General features: G+C 42.1%; 1 protein-coding gene across 1 annotated transcript in view; it reads left to right on the top strand.

Moving 5' to 3' along the window:
• ZDHHC17 (zinc finger DHHC-type containing 17) overlaps positions 1 to 17,246 on the top strand; it is a 106,786-nt gene that overhangs the window by 88,513 nt on the left and 1,027 nt on the right. The window contains exons 11-16 of the mRNA XM_030213814.1: positions 2,127 to 2,251; positions 6,399 to 6,461; positions 8,239 to 8,332; positions 9,328 to 9,411; positions 10,033 to 10,190; positions 14,126 to 14,220. Coding sequence (XP_030069674.1) covers positions 2,127 to 2,251; positions 6,399 to 6,461; positions 8,239 to 8,332; positions 9,328 to 9,411; positions 10,033 to 10,190; positions 14,126 to 14,220 — 619 coding nt within the window. The remainder of the gene's footprint in view (positions 1 to 2,126; positions 2,252 to 6,398; positions 6,462 to 8,238; positions 8,333 to 9,327; positions 9,412 to 10,032; positions 10,191 to 14,125; positions 14,221 to 17,246) is intronic.

Consider the following 17,246-nt stretch of genomic DNA (forward strand, 5'->3'; position numbering starts at 1 on the left):
TTCTTTGACTATGATTCTAAGTCTGCTAAATAAGCAGTTTATGTTAATCATGATGACTCATGGTACATGTTGTCATGTGAAGTGAAAATAGGTGATTTCTTAAAATAAGTAATTATTAAAGACAGCAGTGTTGTTTGAATACATAGCACCAATCTCTGTTGCAGGAATGGGAGTTTGATTTGACTTGGATGAGGGACGGGAAAAGGGAGCTGGGAGAGCTGTTCAAGGAAAGGGTTGTAGAAAGGAGAGTAGATAGTGGGTTAAAATGAAATAAAACGATTGCAGCTACTGAGAGATGTATAGAGCTAAGAGACTTTGTTGTTGCTGTGTGGTCCTATGTGCTTTTTCTGTTTGTTGGACACACAAGGATTATTGTCCTGATGTTGTCGATATAATAGAATGTAACTTCAGTTTCTGGAATTGTTCATTTTAATGTCAAATGGTGGTGCAATAAAAAGTATTTTTTTTTTTTTAACTGAATTTATTTATTTATTTTTTTAACTTTAGATGTTTTTAATGAAGAGGCAGGTTAACACTTGTACAACCATATAGGTGGGATAACAACATAAAAGGCAGCCCACAAAGAAGGTGGGGGAAGAACTCAGGGAGGTACGGGGGGCACTGGCACAGTTGCAAATGATAGAGAGAGAACATATGCAAACTAAATGGAAGCAGAAGATCTTTGAGTTTGCGAACAAACCCAGTGCGCTTCTGGCTCGTAAGTTGAGGGCAAAGCGGGTTAAGACTCTTATACAAAAACTAAAGGATGAAAGGGGTAGGTGGTACTATACAGACGCAGATATAGCTAAAAGCTTTAGGTCTTATTACGAACAGTTATATAAGGCTGGGGAGGCTACGGACAGGGTAGGGTTGGAGTCATTTAACTGAACTTATTTTGCTGGCCCAGGGTAAAATACACTACAGGTCATATTTACCTTGGATAATGTCTTCCAACCCTGTAACTTTGCCAAAATTTATGAACTCCGGTTCTTCCATACTCCCAAATTCCCAACTTTTAGCTGTTCAGAAACAACCTCTCTGGAACTATGTAAGCCACATTGAGCCTACCAAAAGGTGGGAAAATGTGGGATACAAATGTAACAAATAACATAAATGGGCAGCAACATTTTTGGAGAAACAAAAGTGTAAAATGCAGCTTATTACCTTTGATTCTAGAATCTGTGCTGTTCACATCTCTACTATAATAAAAGGCACCTTCAACGTTCTGAAGCTGACTCCGTGGCTTCAAGTGAAGGGTTTGTGAGGATCGTTAGGTTCGTCGCTCTGTAACCATTCTCTCTTGGCCCCGCCCTTGCGCCTCTGATAGGTCCGCCACCCTCGACGTCATCACGTTTCGACGTCCTCAACGTCATCATGTTTCGACGTCAAGGGCGGCAGACCTATCAGAGGCGCGAGGGCGGGGCCTACAGAGATGGTTACAGAGCAACGAACCAGACGAAAATCACGAGCCCTTCACTTCAATGAAGCCACGGAGTCAGCTTCACAACGTTGCAGGTGGGTGGCTGGAGGGGAGGGAAAGAGAGGGGGGCAACTACCCTGGAACTGGGAGGGAGGGATAGAGGGGGGGCAACGATCCTGGAAGTGGGTGGGCGGCCCCTGCAACTTGGAGGGGGGGCCAGGCGCACCCAGAAACTGGGAGGGAGGGAGGGGGGTGACCCAGAAACTGGGAGGGAGGGGGAGAAAAGACCCTGGAACTGGGTGGGTGGGAGGACCCTGGAACTTGGAGGGGGGCTGGACCCTGAAACTGGGTGGAAGGGGGCCCCTGGCACACACTCTCATTCTCTCACACACACACACACACACTCTTGCAAACAGACTAACTCTCACACACACACTCACACATTCACTCTCGCTCTGTCACACACCCTCACACATTCACTGTTTCTGTATCACACACACACTCCGAGGAAAACCTTGCTAGCGCCCGTTTCATTTGTGTCAGAAACGGGCCGTTTTTCCTAGTTTGGGAATAAAAAAGATTTTTGTTTCAAGATAACAAATCAGTAAAAAGTGCATGTTTTGAAATCTACAATAGAAGCAGTCAATAATGTTGCAGCTGTTGCTGCAAAATGTTTTGCCACAGTGGATTCCTTAACTTGGAACACATCTGGATTTTCTATTTGTTCATCTTCCATTCCTTGCTAATACTGTTGCACTTTTCTACAATTTTGGAAAATCCTGGAAATCGGACCCAGGAATTATAAAAGCCACAGAAGAACATAAGAAAAAGGTAACCCATGAATGTCTTGGTAATGACTATTTGTGCCACTGCTCTTCAGTTTGTAAATTCCATAGTTCCTGTTCATTAATATTTGGATATCCATTTGGAATGCTTTGTTAACGTAACTTCCGTGAAACAGCTGAGGCATTGTAGAATAACGTTCTAGTGATAAAATCGTGACAAATGTAAGGTTTGAATAATTCTCAAAAGCATTTTTGTGTATAAAATGACTTTCTGTACTGAGATGAGGCTTTTGAAAATTGCCCTGCACATAAGCTTATATGTGATCGTCTCTGCACGAAAGAGGAACGGAATTTGGGTGCAATCCATATGTGGTGATATTAAGGTGGCCAAACAGGTAGAAAAGATGACGGCAAAAGCTAGAAGGATGCTTGGGTGCATAGGGAGAAGAATGGCCAGTAGAAAAAGGGAGGTGATGATGCCCCTGTGTAAGACTCCGGTGAGACCTAATTTAGTATATTGTGTACAGTTCTGGAGACCGAACCTTCTTAAAGATATAAACAGGATGGAGTCGGTCCAGAGGGCAGCTACTGTAATGGTATGGGGACTGACTCAAAGGACCTCTATGTATACTTTGGAAGAAAGGTGGGAAAGGAGAGATATGATAGACTTTTAAATACCTATGTGGCTAGAATATGCTAGATTTAAAACAAATAGGAGAAAGTTTTTCTTTACTCAGCGTGTAGTTGGACTCTGGAACTCGTTGCCAGAGAATGTAGTGACAGCAGCTGGTCTTACGGAGTTTAAGGGGGGTTTGGACAGATTCCTGAAGGAAAAGTCCATTAAAAAAAATTGGGGGGGGGGGGAGGGGGGTTTGGCCGGGTTCTTGAAACCTGGATTGGCCGCTGTCAGAGACAGGATGCTGGGCTTGATAGACCCTTGGTCTTTTCCCAGTATGGCGGTGCTTATGGCATAAATGCACAGGAGGTGAGTCTCAATTGAAAGGAAGCTCAGGACTGAGGGGGGGATAGGATGAAGGTGAAAGGGGATAGACTCAGAAGTAACCTGAGGAAATACTTTTTCACGTAAAGGGTGGTGAATTCATGGAACAGCCTCCCGATGGAAGAGTAGATGACAATGGATGGACAGACTTTTATCCGCCTACATTTTCTGCTCCTGTGTTTAAATTAACATATCCAAAATGTTGAGAATGGCCAGCTTTTCATGTCATGGGACAATAAGCACAGCACAGAGAGGGTTCAAAGTACAGAACAAAGTCTAAACAGCAAGAAAAGCACCAAGAGCTAATGGGACAATAAGCAGTCTGAAAAGGTTACATGTTAGAACTTCTGTTTTGTTTTTCCACATAAAAGGATAGGGTTTTGATATTGTATTACATATTGTTTGCTCAAACAGAATTCATTGAAACCTCTTTTTTTTTTTTGGTTTCTGGAGACTTAAGTCACCTTTTCCCAGAGATGGTCACATATTGGCAAAGAATTTCTGGGGATGGTGTTGAGGTAGACAGCAAACTTAAGTAAATACTTCTAGCTTTCCAGAAATACCCGTGCAAGTTTACGTGGAAAAAGTACTTGAATAATAGGTGCAGATTTGAGCACCTACTTTTCCTGAGTCAATTTTTACAGCCTTGGGCTATATTTCAAATTTGTCCCCACATTGGACTTCAGAAGTTCCAAGAGAAAGGAAATTGTTCCAGCACTAACTCTGCTGAATCTTACTTTTTACTACAGCACCTCACACAAAAAAATAAGCATTTTTTTCAACCTTTTTTTTTTCTTTTTGGTGTGTTTCTGCAAAAATAATTATTTAATGTGTTTCACTGATTGAATGTATGACCTAGTTCGTGTTATCCCAAAGAGATATCAAGGCCTTTTTTTTTTTCACATCTGCTAGTTGTCTTATATCCACAGATCGCTGTCAGATTTTAAAAGGGCTGTTCAGAATCAGCTTGTTAATTGTCTCTTGTATTGGGAGCTGTTTATAGCGTTTTTCAGCAGGCTTTCAAGGCATAGCTCTCTCCCATTTCTTATTGTTTGGGCTCCACTTCATCATCTTTTTTGAATATTGAGATTACGAGATTCTAATAGCCTACTCCTTAACTGCAGCACTTTTAAGTGCATGTTATTCTTTTAACTAAGATCAAAGCAAAAAGTTTTACACTCGGGGAAATTATAGTTGACTTAACCCAAAGAGGGGGGCTCACTTCTGCCTCTGGAATTTTTATTTTGTGTTACTGGCAACTTGAATACCTAATATTAGGAAGTTCACCCCCATTCCACTAAACGTGAGACATGGTGACATCACTGAATGTACTGCGGTTGTCACATTGAGCCTGCAAATAGGTGGGAAAATGTGGGGTAGGATGCTCCTGTTAACATACAATACCCTCCAGGATAAATTAGCATTCAGCGTTGATTTGGTGAATGGGCATAAGGGGACTGATATTCTGTGGGAAAATATCTGGTTAATTTTGGCTAGGATATTTAAAAAGCTAACTGTTTAAATCCCCCGTTTTGTTTTTTTAATCCTATTAATTGTAGGACAAGTGTCTGATTTCACCCAGACCTCACTTATCTTTTACCAGGTAGCTCTGATATTACGCATTGTGCCTTTTGTCATGTTTTTTGCTCCATGTCCAAAAGCTAACCAGTTCATAGCATCCAAATTTTAAAACTTTTCTAACTGCTTTGTTAATCTGGCATTTGAAAGTAATTGGTTCTGGGTTCAGATTGCTTGCATTTTATTTTTCCTCCAAGGACAGGCAGGACATTGTTTCTCACATGTGGGTGATACCATCCTATGGAGCCCCGGTGTGGACACTAACCCAGTGTTCTGTATCTTTAAGAAGCTTTTGGTGGCATCACACCCCGCATGCGTTGGCGCATGGGACCAGCAATCTTCATTTTTCTGTGGCGCAGAAAGGTCACATTTAGTGAGCTCTCCTCATTTATTTTACATAAATACATAAGTATTGCCATACTGGGAAAGACCAAAGGTCCATCGAGCCCAGCATCCTGTTTCCAACAGTGGCCAATCCAGGTCACAAATACCCGGCAAGATCCCGAAAATGTACAAAACATTTTACACTGCTTATCCCAGAAATAGTGGATTTTCCCCAAGTCCATTTAATAACGGTCTATGGACTTTTCCTTTAGGAAGCCGTCCAAACCTTTTTTTAAACTCCGCTAAGCTAACAGTCTTTACCACATTCTCTGGCAACGAATTCCAGAGTTTAATTACACGTTGAGTGAAGAAACATTTTCTCCGATTTGTTTTAAATTTACTACATTGTAGCTTCATCGCATGCCTCTTAGTCCTAGTATTTTTGGAAAGCGTGAACAGATGCTTCACATCTACCCGTTCAACTCCACTCATTATTCTATAGACCTCTATCATATCTCCCCTCAGCTGCCTTTTCTCCAAGCTGAAGAGCCCTAGCCGCTTTAGCCTTTCCTTATAGGGAAGTCATCCATCCCCTTTATCATTTTCGTCGTCCTTCTCTGCACCTTTTCTAATTCCACTATATCTTTTTTGAGATGCGGCAAGTGCCTGCCTTCATGGTTCATGAGATTTTTTTCTCATTACTTTGTTTTCTAGGTAATTTCTCCAATCCCCTTTATTTGTTTAGTTTTTTTTTTTTTCTTCAGGCAGGTGTTGGTATTCATGCTGCATGTCGTTTTATTGAAATTCCTAGGTTTGATCATTCAAAGGTTAGTTTCATTTTGAACGAACACACTCTCCATCTGATAGCACAGGGACAAAATACCGTTTCTCACAATCAGCTATCTGAAACCAAAATAAGGAGATAGTAACAGATAGATGTATTTTGATAGCAAATCCCAAACGAAAGGTGAGGGTCATCCCCCTACCTGCTATAACAGCATTGAATTGTTACACCAGTGGTTCCCAAACCTGGTCCTGGAGGCACCCCAGCCAGTCAGAGATATTTGCAGGCACTTCCTTCCACTGCATGCAAATCAATCTCATGAATATTCATTGTGGATATACTGAAAACCTGCCTCCAGGACCAGCTTTGGGAACCACTGTATTAAACTGTATGGGGACAGGAGGCAGTGTGGTTTTCCTTCACCTCTGTGATCAGTTTCATATGCAGTTTGAGTATCATCAAGATTTTTTGTTCCTGGTTAAAACATCAGGTTTTAATTTGTTGCAGACAATAGTTGAACTTGCAGAAACAGGAAGTTTGGATCTCAGTATATTCTGCAGTACTTGTTTGGTAAGTATATTCTTTTACAATATTACTTTTCTAATGCTTTTAGGCTTGCAAAACTTCTATGGTACCTGTCGGAGGCATTCCTTGAGCTTGAGGGAAGGCAGAGGTGTTGCTGATGGTGGAACAGAGGTTGCTGTTGCACGTTAGCATGGCAGCTTATACAGAATATAGTTAACTCTGCCTTTATAGGTGGTGAAAACTGTTCCATATTACCTGCTGCATTAACAGTTAAAGTTCATTATCTGTGTTGCTCTCAGTATAACAGGTGTTTAAGGTGACAGTTAATGTACACTGTTAACGCAGTGTGTGTGTTGGTTTTTGACATCCATGTTAGTACACTTAGAGGGGCATAATCGAACGCGGACGCCCATCTCCATGGGCGACTATCTCCGAGGACGGGTCCGCGAAGGGACGGGACAGACCGTATTTTCGAAAAAGATGAGCGTCGATAATACCGTTGGTGCCGGGCAAATGCATCGGATTTGAGCGGGGCGGTATCGGTTTTCAGCGATAATGGAAACCGAAGCCGCCCAGCTCAAAAACGAACTCCAAGGCATTTGGTCGTGGGAGGGGCCAGGATTCATAGTGCACTGGCCCCCCTCACATGCCAGGACACCAACCGGGCACCCTAGGGGGCACTTGTAAAAAGGAAAAAAAAAAACTTAAAATACCTCAAGTCCATAGCTCCCTTACCTTGGGTGCTGAGCCCCCCAAATCCCCCCCCCCCCCCGCAAAACCCACTCCCCAGAACTCTACACCATTACCATAGCACTTATGGGTGAAGGGGGCACCTAGATGTGGGTACAATGGGTTTTAGGGGTGGTTTGGAGGGCTCCCATTTACCAGCACAAGTGTAACAGGTAGGGGGGATGGGCCCTGGGGTCTGTCCCGTGTGTGTGTGTGTGTGTGAGTGAGTGAGTGTATCTTTCTCTGTATAAGTATATATAAAACCCAACTTAAATGCCTCAGCTCTGCAACACAACAAAACCAAAACTCGATTGAACATAAATGACCTCTTCCTCCTTATGAATCTCAAATCTGACTGTCATGCATGAAGTTTACCACAACTTCACTTTGTATTTGTTCATACCGATATTGGCGATCGCCTCTCCGGTACTATGTAAGCCATATTGAGCCTGCAAATAGGTGGGAAAATGTGGGGTACAAGTGTTACAAATAAATAAAATGAAGTTATCTCGCCTAGTGGATCATTTACTAATGGTTAGTATGCTCTAACAGCATTAGTGCTTACTGTAGAGCCCACAGGAATAAAATGGGCCCTGTGAAAGATAGACAGTAATGTTATTAGCATGTGCTAACTGTTATCATTGATCCCTTTATTTACATAGTAACATAGTAGATGACGGCAGAAAAAGACCTGCATGGTCCATCCAGTCTGCCCAACAAGATAAACTCACATGTGCTACTTTTTGTGTATACCTTACCTTGATTTGTACCTGTCCTTTTCAGGGCACTGACCGTATAAGTCTGCCCAGCACTATCCCCGCCTCCCGCCACCGGCTGTGCCACCCAATCTCAGCTAAGCTCCTTAGGATCTATTCTTTCTGAACAGGATTCCTTTATGCTTATCCCACGCGTGCTTGAATTCTGTTACCATTTTCATTTCCACCACCTCCCGCGGGAGTGCATTCCAAGCGGGGGGGGGGGGGGGGGGGGGAAGGGAAATGCTTAGTCCATCTGGACCCCTAGTTGTTGCTCGCTAAATTTGTTAGGTTTTTTTTACTGTGCTGTAAGATTTATTGTAAATCTCTCTTGATAGATCAGGAAGCCAGTAAGATCCAAGCATTGTGGGGTATGCAATCGATGTATAGCTAAGTTCGATCACCATTGCCCTTGGGTGGGTAACTGTGTAGGTAAGTGGAAAAGATGCTGACTGATAACCTGATCGTGTTCAGTTGTTTAAAAGTTCAGCATTTACATGCTTTGAAGTTGCAAAATATTTCCACAGAGTTTTGGAGTTTTAATGTTGATTGTTCAGGACCCCCGATGAAGGTAGGATAGCCGAAACACGTCCTGTGTTGGGTCAAGCTATCACCTTCTGTTTTTGTAGAATAAACTTTTATCCTGTTGAAGCCAAGTTGCCAAGAGTATTTTGCTGTGCGAAAACTTTTTTTTTTGTCTTGCTCCAGTTTGCATTGGGTTTGTGGCATCTTGTGGTGTTCCTGTTCACCTTATGGAAGGTTTTTTGTGGGTTTTTTTTTTAATGTTTAAATGATTTTTATGTTGACACTGCAGCAACATAAACATTGTCATACAGAGCTCTGCATATAACATCCATCAAACCTCGATGTAACAATACAGCAGTTTGCTAACTAACATACAGCAATTTTGATTTTTATATATATATTCCAACATTTTTATTCTTTCCACCAGGGTGTATCTGTCTGTGGGGTTTTTTTTTAAATTCATCTTCTATTTGCATCTGTGGTCAGTAGGCATCATTAAGACATACTGTTTCTGGAATGCTCTGCTTGTAAGGGTAACGTCTACCAAGCAAGTGAAAATTCTATTACAAACCTCAAATGGCAATTTGTAGCCTGCGCACAGACCTTCTAAAAGCACTGTTCAAAGTTTTTTAAAAAAACCCAGCAACAATGTTGAGCAAATATGGTCCCTTACATGAGTAATACAAATATGTCTTACATCAGGCATTTGTGTCCTTCCTTAACACTAGCAGTCCTGTATTCTGTATAAACCAGATGCAGACTTCCAGGTTGTTACTGTGCCTGCTAAAAGCTTGATTTCAAAATCCATTATTTCATTTATATTTCTCTTCTCAGGAAACATCTCTTTTGTAGACTTTGTTGAGATGAAACAAGTGATTGGATGATGATCTGCTTATTTTTAGGAGCTGGTAATCATCGCTATTTCATGGGGTACCTCTTCTTCCTACTCTGTATGATCTGTTGGATGATCTATGGGTGCATTTCTTGTGAGTGGTGGTAATACTTGTAATTTAAGGTATTGCTTGGCAAACAGGCCATGTGTTTGGTGCATGCCTTGACTGATGTTGGCAGAACATTGTATGGGGTGGGAACCATTTAGGTTACAGTATTAGTACCAGAAACCACAAGACAATGTGTTATTGGAATGAGGGGTATAAATTTGATGGAATCAGTTGGCCACCTTCTGGACTGTCTTCATCATAAAGCATATGGGGACTTATTTAGAAATGGAGGAAAGGTGGGATAGTTAAATGTCTATCATTTGCTTCCTAATTTCAAGGTATAAACGCACAGGAGGCATGCCTCTTTCAGCAGAGCGGAGACTTCTTTAGGGAAAGGGAGGTGGGTATGTGGAATGGCCTCCCAGTGGAGACGAGGATTGCGTCTGAATTCAAGGAAGCAAGGACAAGCACAGACTGAGAGGAAAGGGTTGTAGAACTGAGTTTTTAGTGTGGGCGAGCAACTTGGACAAGCTGTTTTATCTTTGTCTGCTGTCATTTATTATTTGGAGTCTCCTTTGGGAGGGGGGGTGGTATTCTCATTCTCTGGAAATCTATACATGTATGTGATAAGGTCTAGTTATCTGTATTTTCTTCATTCTGTTCTAGATTGGGGAATCCATTGTGAGACCAGCTACACAAAAGATGGTATTTGGACATACATTACGCAGATTGCTACATGTTCCCCGTGGATGTTCTGGATGTTTCTGAACAGTGTGTTTCACTTCATGTGGGTTGCTGTGTTACTGATGTGTCAGATGTACCAGGTAAGAGAAGCTCTTGTTTCTCCTTCACACTTGAGACTGCATAGGTCCTTTTCTTAGGCCTTACTCTAGTACAGTCTCTGGATGTTTGACTCTGCGCTTTGGCCATGTCCTTCCCTCCAAATCTTCCTTCTACTGCTCCGTCTTATTACTCTACTACAGCAGTTCCCCACTAGAGTGTCTTGTGCATACAGGTGTGTCATATACGACGCTTACATCCTTTATATAATAACGTCCTGTGTTTGCTTACTGAGGTGATTACATAGTAGAGAGCCAGGTACTTGACATTTCTGTCACTGCTTCACACCTCTCTCTCCTTGCCGTCTTGGACCAGAAATTTGGGGTGCTGTTGTTCCCCTTGTGGCTACAGCATCACTGGTGGCTACAGAGGAGGAGATGGCCTTCTGGCTCTTATAGGCAGATAGGATAAGTTTTAAGAGGGGGACTGGCTGGTTGACAGAGTATGAAAAGGGGAAAACATGGCAACTCAGAGGAGGGTTCCGTTAAGGGAGAAGAGCCTAGGGAAGGGAGAAAGAGTGGTTAAGCCTGGAGAGATGAGAGAGGAGGTAAGCTTGAGGGCATAGGAGAGAGGAGTTGAGCCTAAGTGTGGGGGGGGGGGGGGGAGAGAAGTCCAGCCAGCCACATCATTGGAGGGCCCTTCTCCAAGATGATCCCATTTGCAATGTATAGGTAAGTTGTATAGGTTGATAAGTCAACCTACCACTTATCAATCTCTTAAATTTCAATTTTTTTAATTTTCAAGTTTTTTTTTTTAGTTTTGAATTCAAACTTTATGAACATTTTTTGCCTACTCTTGTGAATTGTCAGACTTTGACAAATCAGTGTTTTGTCGCTGTCCAAGGATACACTTTTCTGAGGATGAAAAGGATTATAAAGAAGGACGTGTATCCTTGGAGATGAAAACCACTGATTTGTCACAGTCTGACAATTCACAAGAGCAGGCAAAAAAAAATGTGTTACATTTAGAGAGTTTTCTTCAAGTGGTTCTTCCAGTGAAAGATTTTTTTAAGAATGAGTACACAGAACCAGTAAGGATACGGCAGGAGGTCATTTTGCAGGAATCAGAAAATGAGACCATTAAACTCCTCTTCAGAAATTAGTGGTAATACATCTGTAAGCCTCACTGATACTGACAACAATTATACCGAGATTGTTCTTTTGTTCCATCGAAAAGTTTTGATGATTTTCAATTCAACTTGGATTTTGAGAAGTTTATTAGAAGTTTTCATACTAAAATATTTAGAACACTGACAATTTAATCAGTGACAATTCAGTTGTAAGGCTGAAATCAACATGGATGCTTTTTAAAAACTTGTGTTTACGGATGTAAGCTCTTGGAGAGAAAAGAATCAGAGACGGTTTGTTGATAATCTCTTTAGACAAATTATCTTTGAGAAATTTAAGAGAAATATTGTCATCAAAAAAAGTTGATAAAGGCAGTGCTGCTGTTTTATATACAGAAGATTATGTAAAAAGTGATAACTGTTACAAGATGTTAATACATGTAGACCGATTGTATTAGATCCTACCAAGAGCTTAAAATTGCAAATTATGGAAATCACCATGGCTGGTAAATTGTTGGATTCCTTACTCAAAAAGAATATCGAGGCCGATATTGAGACCACAGAAGATAGACCGACTAACTCTCACGGTTGCTGGCAATCCCAAAAATTCAACGCCAGGGCTGTATCCGGCCACTAGCATTGAATTTCTGGCTTTTTTGGCTGACCAGCTAAGTTATAGCGGCCAAAGATAGACCTGCTATTTATGTGGGTCTATCTGGCCGCTAAACTTAACCAGTCAGCCAATGAAAATCGGTGGTAACTGGCTATGTCACTTGACACAGCCACTTACTGGGATAGTCACTGACCCGGATATTCAGCGGGAGATAGCCGGTTATCTCCCGCTGAATACCAGTGGATCGCCAGTTTGAAGGTATTTAACAGGCTGTGTGCCGTTCCTGGACGGTTAAATACTTTTTGAATATCAGCTGGGTTTTTTTAAAATCCTAAATCATCTGTTATAGCAGTTTTTTTTATGTTGGTAATGCATAAAAGACTCAAAGAAACAGATTAAAAATAAAATGAAAACATAAATTGAAATTCAGATTGATTTGCCTTGAAAGATTTAGGAGGTTTTTGACCTGTGAAAGAGAATTTGGTCATTGTGAGCAGTCTTTCAGATTTAGCTCTGGACCTCTAAGGTTTTTTCCTCCTCTTTAGTAACAGGGTTGTTAAAAGTTCAGAAGGTCTGAAAATTAAAAACATTTAGAATTCAAAAACTAAAAAAGCTAGAAAATTAAAAAAATTAAATTTAATATTGATAAGTGGTAGGTTTACGGTATACTTCAGTTGCTTGTGTGTATACAGTAATTAGCAAAGTACTCCTTAGTTTCATATTGCAATTTGCCATGCGTGTGAGTGTTATCTATTAGGCGTGTCACGATTTAAAAATAATTAAATAAATAAAAAAGTTGAACAGCACTGCTCTAGCACCAAAGGCACTGCCAAATCATTTTATTCTTGCCGCCTTCCTACAGGAGGTGAAAGCCTTTCGTTGGCTGTGCATCTGACTGGTTTCCTAGTTACACACAAGGTTGTTCTACTGGTTCTCTGTTTTATTCTCATGATCACAAAAGCTACATTTATTTTATCCATTATATTTCATTCCAAGCGTAGCACTGTCTGAGAAATAATAGTTTAGTAAATTTCTTCTGATAGGGCAGAAGAATGTTACAGATAGTACATAAGAAAACCCTTAGAGCTGATAAAAAAAAAAACCCAGTATGAGTAAACCATAGCACAGAAATGGATGTCGCTGAAAGCCAGTGTCAAAGTGTAGGGAATCCCAAAGGTACAAAGTACAGATATTACTCTGGTACCTGCATACCGTGTAGTACAGCTGTACTACTACTACTATTTAGCATTTCTATAGCGCTACGAAGCGTACGCAGCGCTGCACAGACATAGAAGAAAGACAGTCCCTGCTCAAAGAGCTTACAATCTAATAGACAAAAAATAAAGTCATCAAATCAATTAATGTGAACGGGAAGGAAGAGAGGAGGGTAGGTGGAGGCAAGTGGTTACGAGTCAAAAGCAATGTTAAAGAGGTGGGCTTTCAGTCTAGATTTAAAGGTGGCCAAGGATGGGGCAAGACGTAGGGGCTCAGGAAGTTTATTCCAGGCGTAGGGTGCAGCGAGACAGAAGGCGCGAAGTCTGGAGTTGGCAGTAGTGGAGAAGGGAACAGATAAGAAGGATTTATCCATGGAGCAGAGTGCACGGGAAGGGGTGTAGGGAAGGACGAGTGTGGAGAGATACTGGGGAGCAGCAGAGTGAGTACATTTATAGGTTAGTCGAAGAAGTTGGAACAGGATGCGAAAACGGATAGGGAGCCAGTGAAGCGACTTGAGGAGAGGGGTAGTATAAGTAAAGCGACCCTGGCGGAAGACGAGACAGGCAGCAGAGTTTTGAACCGACTGGAGAGGGGAGAGGTGACTAAGTGGGAGGCCAGCAAGAAGCAGATTGCAGTAGTCTAAACGAGAGGTGACAAGGGTGTGGATGAGGGTTTTGGTAGTGCTGTGAGGGAAATGTGTACGTCTGTTTGTGAATTATCTAGCTAGCTATCATGTCTCCCGGTATTCTCATTGTAAAACAGAATGCCTATGTTTAGCCACAGTTCCTGGGCAACTTTTTAACCCAGGAGTTACGCTGTTAACTGTGTAGTTAAACATCTAGATTCCTTTTGAAAATGGACTATTATTTTAACAAGCGAAGTGTTAAGATTTGTACTTTATTAAAACCTTGTAGAATTCTTGAGCCTTCGCGTTTATACTACTGCATATTCCTGATAATATTGATGATCTGAAACATTCATGGCTTGAAGAGTGACACCTTGTTCCCTAACACTGCCTTTTGCAGATTTCCTGTTTAGGCATTACGACAAATGAAAGAATGAATGCCAGGAGATATAAGCACTTTAAAGTCACAGCAACTTCTATTGAAAGCCCATTCAAGTAAGTTTTCAAACAAACATCCTTCAAATTGCTGTTTCAGATGTATAATATCTTTAGTTGCCCACATTCTGTTCTGAGAGACACGGACACCTGGGGCCCTGTTTACTAAGGCGCGTTAGAGTTTTTAACACGCCTACAATTAGTGCACGCTAACCGAGTAGGCGCCTGTAGGGATATTGTAGGTGCGTACACAGTTAACGTGGCTTAGTAAACAGGGCTCCTAGTTTCTAAACATGGCTTGTACAAGGCCACATTAGGAAAATAATCATTCTTAATGGTGAGATATGTGCACAACATCACAGCTTGATGAGATATGGTGCTATTAACTAGTGGTTCTGCCATAAAAATAATCTTGTTTTACTTCTGGAAATAAGAAAGTCTATTGACACGTGTGTGTTAGGCATGGCCAACTGATTTTATTTTATTTTTCAGGCTACCCCCAATGAACATGCATGAGACAGATTTGCATATACAGTTCCTTAGTCATGAGAATGTATCTCATGCATGTTCTTTAGAGAGATCCAGGCTTGGATATCCTGCAGCTCTGGTATTAAATTTTCTCTCGAGTCAAAGGATGGGAGGGAGGGATAAATGAAAGGTCACAGACAGTACCAAAAACAGGAATTAAAAGCTGCCCTGCCATTAAGCTATGGAACAAAAGGCAGGTTCCCTTTTAAGGTTCGGCTAATGAGCAGAGAGGCTGGTAATTAGATCCCAGCAGTACTACTCATTGCGATAGACACGTAGCATGCTACAGAATAGTCCTCCACAAATTAGCAAAGCATTCTCCAGAAATTGCAGCTGTTTTTTGGAATTATTGTATTCTGTGGCTATATTGCTGCAGTATAAACAAACGTTATTGTTGGGGTTTTTTTGTTTTTGGAAATATTTTTATCAGTGACCAGAACAGAGCGGAGGAGTGGCCTAGTGGTTAGGGTGGCGGACTTTGGTCCTGGGGAACTAAGGAACTGAGTTCGATTCCCACTTCAGGCACAGGCAGCTCCTTGTGACTCTGGGCAAGTCACTTAACCCTCCACTGCCCCATGTAAGCTGCATTGAGCCTGCCGTGAGTGGGAAAGCGCGGGGTACAAATGTAACAAAAATAAAATAGATACTATTGGAGATTCTTCATGGAATGTTGCTACTATTGGAGATTCTACATGGAATGTTGCTATTCCACTAGCAACATTCCATGTAGAAGGCCGCGCAGGCTTCTGCTTCTGTGAGTCTGACCAGGACGTCAGACTCGCAGAAGCAGAAGCCTGCGCTGCCACATTGGCGATCTGCAAGGGCCGACTTCTACATGGAATGTTGGAATAGCAACATTCCATGTAGAATCTCCAATAGTAGCAACAGTGGAGGAGTGGCCTAGTGGTTAGGGTGGTGGACTTTGGTCCTGAGGAACAGAGTTTGATTCCCACTTCAGGCACAGGCAGCTCCTTGTGACTCTGGGCAAGTCACTTAACCCTCCATTGCCCCATGTAAGCCGCATTGAGCCTGCCATGAGTGGGAAAGCGCAGGGTACAAATGTAACAAAAAAAAAAAAAACAGCAGCCATGAACAATGAACGATAAATAGCCAATAACAACTTAAATATCTTACATACTATAGACATAAAAATAATGATTCCATATATAGTGCTTAAGCCTGCCCTGACCTCTTTCAGATCAGTTTTATATTGGCCATCCGCCCCCTTCCCCTCCCATCTATCTTTTGCTGTACCCCTGTTACTTCCTTTGGTGAACTGGTGCTCCAGAATCTCTCTCCTTGACCTGTTTCTGTAAGTCACACTATTGTTTCCTCTCCAAACTTGTTGTCTTACTTGATGTCATAACTTGGCAGCTCCTGGGCCACCCAGCACTGCAAGATAACCTTCCAGACCACCAAGATGGCCAGCAGTATATGTTGTCGCCAAAAAAACAAGCAACCCTAGTTTCTCTAAGGTCTGTCCTTCACCTAAGAGTAGCACTAGCAAACCATATGTCCAGTCTGACTGAGAATTGATTCTTCTACGTCCTGCAAAGCTTCAGTCCATAGTGGTTGCAACTTAGGCCACTGTAGAAAAGAGTGTAAAAAGTGGCCGGATTAATTTTAAACATTTAAGAAACCTTGTTGAGTCCCCTAAAAGCTTTCACCTTTCCTTCAGGAATCTGCGTGAGCCATTTGCGATTTCTTAGCTGCTTTAGTTGTGACTTGTGAGACCCAGGACTCAGGCATCATAGAACCTCATTCACTTCCTCTAAACCTTTTGTCCCTTGCATCACCTCACTGGCCAAGTTGCCCAGATGACTCAAGAAGGCTGTGCTCTATTTGGCTACCAGGACCTGCCATAGTAGTGGCATCTGTCTTTTCTCCCGCATTAAGTCTGAGCGCAGAACTGTAATGGGGTATTAGACAAACTGAGATTTCAAACCTGGATATCCCAAGCTGTGTGGGGTGGCCCATCTCTTTCCACCTTTTGTTCTTAGTCCTGCCTCCTTATATTCTGGAATCAGAGTACATCCCTTTCCAGAAGGAGTGGTTAGGGTGGTGGACTTTGGTCCTGGGGAACTGAGGAACTGAGTTCGATTCCCACTTCAGGCACAGGCAGCTCCTTGTGATTCTGGGCAAGTCACTTAACCCTCCATTGCCCCATGTAAGCCGCATTGAGCCTGCCATGAGTGGGAAAGCGCAGGGTACAAATGTAACAAAAATAAAATAGATACTATTGGAGATTCTACATGGAATGTTGCTATTCCACTAGCAACATTCCATGTAGAAGGCTGCGCAGGCTTCTGTTTCTGTGAGTCTGACGTCCTGTGCAGGACGTTAGACTCACAGAAGCAGAAGCCTGCGCGGCCACATTGGTGATCTGCAAGGGCCGACTTCTACATGGAATGTTGCTAGTGGAATAGCAACATTCCATGTAGAATCTCAAATAGTAGCAACAGTGGAGTGGTGGACTTTGGTCCTGGGGAACTGAGTTCGATTCCCACTTCAGGCACAGGCAGCTCTTTGTGACTCTGGGCAAGTCACTTAACCCTCCT

This window comes from Microcaecilia unicolor, chromosome 9 (assembly GCF_901765095.1).
Source record: "Microcaecilia unicolor chromosome 9, aMicUni1.1, whole genome shotgun sequence".
Taxonomy (NCBI): Eukaryota; Metazoa; Chordata; class Amphibia; order Gymnophiona; family Siphonopidae; genus Microcaecilia; species Microcaecilia unicolor.